Genomic DNA, 7982 nt, shown 5'->3' with positions numbered 1-7982 from the left:
TAGGTATGATTCAGAGCTGTGCCCAACCTTGCTCTCTGTGGCTTTGACTTTTTAATTGCATATTTCTTAAAGTGTGAAAGCGACAGTTGAAAAATACACTTGTGAAAAAAATTGCTAGGTTATATTTCCCCAACTCTTCAAAGCCTTTCCAAATTGAATCCACTGAGAGTCTTCTGCACCTTGTGTGTGTGTGTGTGTGTGTGTGTGTGTGTGTGTGTCTGTGTGTGTGTCTGTGTGTGTGTTTAGGGAATGGGGAGAGGTAGAGGTAAAATGCAAGCCTGTCCCAGAGGGGACATTTCCTCTTTCTTCTGCCACTGTTAGTTAGGTAGATAACTTTTTATCAGCGCCTTGAGCCCCGGCTTGGAGCTGTTTGAGCACTGGCATCTTGTGTTTCTGTTTATAGAACCATCTCTGGGGCCTGATAGGAGAGCACTTTCCAGTGCTATTCTCTATGCAGTCAAGCGTTTTATTCACATGCTACTCCCATTGTTCTGGGCTGCTTTGAATCTAGAGAGAGGAGAACTCTGGAATTTTAGTAAAGGTACCATCTTAAGATGCAAACTCAGCCTTGCAGAATGTGTGGGCTCTGAATAGAGCCTGGAAAAATCAACCAGAGCCCAAACTGCTACATTAAGGTGTCTGCTAAGTTGGGCTCATTAACGATCTCTAAAAAGTTGGGATGGCTTTGGACAAATCAGTAGGCAGCACACTTATGAAGCTTGTGTTGTTCGTGGGTGCCATCTTCATTCTTCTTTTAAAACTTTTCCCTTAAAAAATCCTTTCACATGGCTTTTGCAGTGAAGGACAACATGCCTAATTAAGCCTGTGGGCTGGGGGTGGGGGCTTTATAGTAGCACAGCATTCTTTACTCCTGTGTAGTTATTTACACTTCCAATTAAAAATCCTGGAAAGAGAACAGTAATTTCTTCCCTGTACTCATTATGCAGACTGAGACTGCTGTCAGCTAGTTTTTGCTGTAGTGTTAGGGGTAAAACATTTTTTCTTACTATCATTTGTTTACCTCTTATTTACAAGTTGGGGGCTGATATGTTAATTTAGAGAGAAATATTTATAGCATGTGTAGGGAAAAAAGCTCGCACCCATGGCTCCAGTCCTCCCTAGTTAGCCTGTAGTAACAGGATAATTAGAATAGGGGTGGTGTGGGTCCAGCAGTGCTGCAGACTGCAGCAGGTTCTACCCCAGCCAGGCACTGTATATATAGAACGGGCTCTGTTCAGCAGCGAAAGTCTAGATGGTCTTCTGCTGCCAACCTTTGGTTAAGTATGTACCTCTAAAGTATGTTTCACTTACAAGGCATTATTTCTCTGTGATTCTAAAAACCCACACTCCAGGAACATAGTCAGTCAAAGGAGCATAATTAAGAAAACAACTGGCTCTAGAGGACAGTCAATGTCTGCAACTCTAAGCTCAAGGGGACGGGGATGGCCTCCTTCCTAAAATGCTGTCCCATCTGACCATGTGCTAGCACTGTGCCTGCAGGACCAATGAGTCCTGTCCTCATGTACTTGCCAGTCAAATAGGGTGGTTGTGTGCTTGCTTAGCATACTCAAAGCCTGGGTTCCATTTTTAATACCAAGGAAAAAAAATCAGGGAAATGCGGAACACACCAGAAAGCATGACAGATTCAATTATGGTGTGATGTTTGATGAATATATCGATTGGGTATTGATCAATGCAGGGTAATTAGCATATTTATTACCTTAAACTTGTATCATTTCTTTAAGGTGAGTATATTCTTAACTCTACTTACCTCACTGTGCCATTGGACACCAGAACTTATTGCTCCTACCTAGCTAGCAATAACTTTGTACCCAGTGACTTCTTAGCTCTACTTCCCTGTTACTCTCCCAGGCTCTGGAAACCACTACACTACTCTCAGATTCTATGGTACCAACTTTTTAGATTTGTGGAGGGTTTATTTTTTCTCCTTCCTTGATCTCCTATGCCTTATACTCTTTTAGGAAATTGTAGCATCTCAGAATCTCAGTTAAATTACTGATTTATCTGCCCATTAGAAAAGAAAATTTGAAGGAATGTAAAAGACTTATATAAAAAAAAACTGAAGTGATTTAAACTCATTGTTATTCTACAGATCCTGTAACTACCTGCTAGGGCAGTTCAGTTATTGCAGGAAGGTTAGAACCATAGCAGTTTTAACACATTAACTCTATGTTTTGCCAGAACTCTTATATTTGCCTCTGTCATTGCAGTAGGTGAACATAATGGTAAATATTAACAGCTTAGCTTCTGAGGGCTGATCCGCCACACTATAGAGTCTTGGCCCTTTCCCAATCAATCATTAAAGCCCAGCACAGGTTAGGCACTGTTAATGTGAACAAGCCTGATCCTGGGATTCTGGGTTTCAGTATTCTTCTTTATCCATTGCCACTGCCCGTCATTGTTTGTTTTTTGTTTTCTGTTTTTTTTCTTTTTCTTTTTTCTGCATTCTTACAGTAAATCATAATGTTGTGTTTCTGGCCTTCTCTCCAGTTCCCATCTACGTGCCATTCCTCATCGTTGGCTCAGTGTTTGTTGCCTTTATCATCTTGGGGTCCCTTGTGGCAGCCTGTTGTTGCAGATGCCTCCGGCCGAAGCAGGAGCCCCAGCAGAGCCGAGCTCCAGGAGGGAACCGCTTAATGGAGACCATCCCCATGATCCCCAGTGCCAGCACTTCCCGGGGATCATCTTCCCGCCAGTCCAGCACAGCTGCAAGTTCCAGCTCCAGTGCCAACTCGGGGGCCAGGGCGCCCCCAACAAGGTCACAGACCAACTGTTGCCTGCCCGAGGGGACCATGAACAACGTATATGTCAACATGCCCACGAATTTCTCCGTGCTGAACTGTCAGCAGGCCACCCAGATTGTGCCACATCAAGGGCAGTACCTCCATCCACCTTATGTAGGATACACAGTACAGCACGAGTCTGTGCCCATGACGCCAGTGCCCCCTTTCATGGATGGCCTGCAGCCTGGCTTCAGGCAGATCCAGCCCTCCTTCGCACACACCAATAGTGAACAGAAGATGTATCCTGCAGTGACGGTATAGCTCACAGGGCACAGGCTGCTTCCTTCACAAGACTTGGAGAGAAAATGGGTTGGATTCCTGAGGTGGAATTCTGTACCTATTGGTATTCATGGCATGATTCTTTTGGGTGCCCCTAAACTGTATGAAAACATCTCTGAATTAGCATTTCTGGGTATGTTTCATTCAGTGTATCACTGATTCATGATGCAAAACAGTATCTGTAGGAGTCTCTGACTATTGTTATTGAGTAGGCGACAAATGCTTGAGCCCTCAAGTGCCCTTTGTTAGGTAAAAAGAGCTGAAAACCAGGACCAGACCACCTTGAGATGTGGTTGTCAGAATTTTATAAACTGATAGATTAAGGAATTATTGTCATTATTATTTCTTTTTTGTTTGTTTGTTTTTAACTATACAAGAGTGGAAATACCTGTCATCTCCCTTTTTCCTGGGCCACTTTTTCTTTTTAAAAATGAGCATACAAGGTTGAAGGGAAGAGGTAAATAACACAATTATTATAAAAAGAAACCTATTCAAACTCTGTGAGATTAGGCATCAATCTCAGTATTCCACAGGCACATCTTAGTTTTGCTGTAAAAAGATATATGTAGTCTATTTTTGTGCTTTTGGGGGGGTTATTTTGTGCTTTTTAAAAACCTTATGTAAAGATCTTATAACAAAATGATTTTCTACATTAAAAAGAGGCTGAAAGAAATTATACAGTTAGTGAAACTGGACATTTCAGGACTCTGGGATTATTTTAATCTTGAAGTAGTGGGTGGTGTAGTAATGAAACTTGATGGTATCTTAATATTCTGGCTTTACAGTGACACCTGAGAAGTAATCAGATTTTTTACAATGAAATCACAAACTATCTCCTGGCTGAGTTACCTTTAATTTTGCCATGTGGTATGACTTGGCATTTTGTTCTGTTTGCTTTTCAGATCCCTTGTCCATTATAGTGCCAAGGGAAGTTAATTACTGTAGTTATAAATGAAGAAAAGTATTTTTACCTAGATCTGATAAGACACTTTTTAGTTTTAAGTATAAAAGTTCAAAGAAATGTGTTATAAAGATACTTAGTATAGCTCCTCAGCCATAAACTGAGACATGGGGTGATATTTAAACCTCAGGCATGAATTACTTTGTAAATTATGTTTTTTTAAAAAGTTCTCATCAATATGGCTAATTTTTCAGGCAGTGGTTACTATTATTAAGTCAAGAGAAAAGTATTTCAAAGAGATATTGCCTTTCCTCTCCCACAGTTCACTTTTTTCTCCTTTTTGACCTTAACAAGCTCTGTATTCATTACCAATATTCTGAATTACCAAATCCAAGTGAATTTATTTGTGTATTGTTTACTTACAGAAATGTTTAAATACTTGCAAGAAAATTTCTAATTGCTAGCAAAACCAAGATTTAATTAAAACAAATTATTGTAAGGTGTGGTCTTTTACACATTTATATCTATCATCTATTCTTCTATCATCTGTCATGACTGAATCATATTAAACCATTGTTGGAAAATGATATGAATGAGGGTAATCAAAAGTTTTAATAACCAAAGGTAGGGGAAATCATTTTACTTTTTAATAAATATTTTATGGTGTGAATTCCTAGGGGAGTTTTTTTTAAATGTTTTTTTGTTAATTTTTTCAGATGGTCAAGTAAATCTGTTAATAGAACACAATTACTAAATATCATAAATACTGCTCTCTAGAGCAAACAGCACTGCAGAAAGTGGTCAGTATCTAGGAAGTTAGATGTGTTCTTTGAGTCAGTGAGTATTATTTATTCTGTGGAAAATGTTGACAACACAAAAGAGACAGTTCTTTTGCTATCATGATATCTTCAAGCTAATGTATTCTCTATACTGTTTTAATGGAGGAGTCCTACTTACCTAAGGAAGTAAAATTCCTAGCACCTTTGAATTTAAAAAAGGAACTTAGAAATCATGCACCATAAGGCTTGGCAATCTTTTGCAATGAAGCCTCAGAGAGTAAATAAATACTGGGCTTTTAGCAGTTGTTCAGCTTCATGGGTAGCACAAAAGCCACTAGATGATCCATAAACAAAGCGGGGAGGCTGAGTTTCAGCAAAACCTTACTGACAAACCTTACTGAAATTTGAATTCCACAGAATTTTCCTATACCACAAAGTATTGTTTTAACTTTTCCCCTCAACCATTTCAAAGGGTAAAACCCACTGGAAGTGAGTCGGACTTGGACCATGAGCTCTCAATGGCAGTTCCCTCATCCACACCAGCTCCTTCCCATGCAGGTATCACCTCTGATGTTCTTGGCAGCTTTTTCAAAACAGAGGGAGTGCTTGTTTCTCTTGCTTGAAATCGTCTTAAGTTTTTCTCCTTTTAGTACATGGTAATTAAAAGTGCTACAATGACAGTAAAGGTGCATTTTAATAAATGGCACGAAATTTCCCCCTTGTTGAATACTGTTCAGTTTTTCCAAACATAACAACTGCTAACTTTTGTGTTTTGGTAAGAACTGGAGAAATCTGGCATAATAGAAGGTCAAATACCTGGTTTAAGTATATCTTTCTTGTAAAATACAAAAAGTGATCCTGTAAGGTGTAATAAGCACTCAGAAATATTTTACAGTGTATTGAAAAAAACCCTTTACAGATAAAAAATGTAGTTTGCTGTTGTACATTTTCTGCAGTATTTAAACCCTTAGTGTTGGTTCATGGTGGTTCTTGGGGATTCTATTTTTAGGAGAGAAAATGAGGCCTTTGATTGCAAGCAGGAAGAAACTAACTAGCTCTTTGTGCCTACTGAAGAGTAGAAATTACCTATTTTCATCAGTTCTGCTGATGCAGGAAAAAGTTAAAGTCTATCAGTATCAGTCTGGGGCTGTAGCTTAGTGGTAGAGCCAAGAAGGTTAGAACTTAATTAGTGATAACAGCCAGGTTAGATGCTTACAAATGGACTAAACTCAAGAGAAAGTCTGAATGATATTCAAGGATAAGATGGGAAAGAATTTGGAATAAGGCATTCTCAGAATGGTGTTATTAAAATATGCAAAATGTGTCTTACTGCAGTATTCAGGACAGATGTCTGTGTGGCTTGTGCATGGGAGATCATGTCGGAATCTGAGAAAAAAAGAATGACAATGGGCAGACAGAAAAATTAGGCCCCCTCCTTCAATCATTAGGGCAGAATACAAGTATGCTGGGCTCCTGTCAGCCTCAACCGAATTGCTAAGTAAATATTGAGCAGTAAAGGCTCAGTGAACCTTCTAGAATTTGAGGAAATGTAGTCACTTCCTTGTTGTGATTATTTCTGTTTTTGAGTAAGAGAGTGATCAAAGCCTCAAGGAAGCTGTGTGATGTCACAAGGTGCCCGTCTTGAGCAGAGGAGTCTCAAGGAATGGAGTGGGTGGTGGCACTGGCATTAAAAACACACCAGTGGCCACTTCCTGGGGCATATGTGAGAAGGGACAGGGAGACCTGAGTGCTGTCTGGGCTTGGCCACAGGGAAGCCTCATGTTTGGGCTTCTAGAGCATTTTTATGTTTACATGGAGAAGCCCAAATTTTCCCAGGAGGAATGAAGAATGCACACACATAAGACTACCTTTCACCAGAAGTTATGCAGTACCAGATCTGATGAATGAAATCGATGAGAACACACCAGGGTGTTTTTGTGAGTCTGCCTTTCCACTGGATGACACTTGGCAGCATCACACTACTTTTGATGTTACCTCGCAAAGAGATTAAAAAAGACTTTTGGAACTGATTCAGAAAGTGGCAAGAATAACAGGATAAGAGTTGGAGTGAAGGAGAGTATTTCAACATAATTTTTAAAAATTAAACATTCATATATTTTAATTAATTTGATTTTTTGAACAACACTGAAACATTTAAAATTTTCTACTCAATTCATTACATCTAAACATAATGTTTAGCTTGATAAAACATCACTCAGATGAAGAGATAGGAAAAATCCAGTTGAAGGGTCCCTAAGAAGGTAAGGGCTCCACGTGCATAGATTTGTTCCCTCTGGCTTTGAAATTTATACAAATGAATCACACAGTGTGGACTCCTGTCTGGCTTTCACTTCAGATTATGGCTATTGCTGGATGGGCCATTAGCTTGTTTTTTTTACTGATATGTAGCATCCCATTGTAAGATATATACTAATTTTCTGCTGTACTGTTCAAGGGCACTTGGGTTCTTTCCAGTTTTGTGCTGACAGGAACATTTTTTAACCTGCCTCCTGGTGAGTGTAAGTGCTCAGTTTTCTCAGGTGGGATTTCAGGAGTGGAATTGTCATAGGATGTAGGTACATTTACCTGAGTAAATATGACTATCATCACACCAGTTGTTTTAACAGAGATCTGTATAAGAAATTGGATTGAACCAAATGTGACTGCATGCAATAGTCTCAGCTAATTGGGAGACTAAGCCAGGGGGATCCCTTGACAAAACTACAAGCCTCTTTAAAAAAAAAAGTTGGTTAAATAAATTTTTGAACTGAAACAGCAAGAGATGCTTGGTGCTATTCCAAGGTAGTAGAAACTTTAAAAGGTAGGGCCTCGTGGGAGGATGAGGACGTGATCTCCAAAGGGATATTGGGCCTCTAGCCCTTCCTCTTCCTGTTTCTTGTGTTGTGCCATGAGGTGATGAGGTGAATGGTTGGCTTTGCCATGTGCTCCCTGCTCTGATGTATTGCTTTATCATAGGCCCAAAATCAACAGGACTCACTACGTGGGCTGAAGCCTCTGAAACTTCCAACCAAAACAGACATTTCCACTTTATAAATTGATGCCTCACGTATTTGTTACAGTGACAGAAAACTGACTCATGTGCTTGGTTTCCATGTTATCCACCGACCCTTGAAAAATCAGAGAACTGGAGTGAGAAGCATCATTGTTGGGGGTCAGTCTTGCCTCTGTTTCTTTTACAAGTATTTGACGTTATTCCTC

The 7982-nt window shown here is 39.7% G+C and overlaps 1 protein-coding gene across 1 annotated transcript; it reads left to right on the top strand.

Moving 5' to 3' along the window:
• Positions 1-249: 249 nt before the first annotated feature.
• Positions 250-4609, top strand: Shisa2 (shisa family member 2). The gene is made up of 2 exons (XM_033759862.1): positions 250-259; positions 2476-4609. Exons 1-2 carry the CDS (start codon positions 250-252, stop codon positions 3063-3065), a joined length of 600 nt encoding a protein of 199 aa, XP_033615753.1. The 3' UTR covers positions 3066-4609.
• The last annotated feature ends 3373 nt before the right edge of the window (positions 4610-7982 follow it).

This window comes from Fukomys damarensis, unplaced genomic scaffold (genome assembly GCF_012274545.1).
Source record: "Fukomys damarensis isolate Sample0158 unplaced genomic scaffold, DMR_v1.0_HiC HiC_scaffold_38, whole genome shotgun sequence".
NCBI lineage: Eukaryota > Metazoa > Chordata > Mammalia > Rodentia > Bathyergidae > Fukomys > Fukomys damarensis.
The sequence above is the reverse complement of the archived record's forward strand: the minus strand, read 5'-3'. Positions and strand labels throughout refer to the sequence as shown.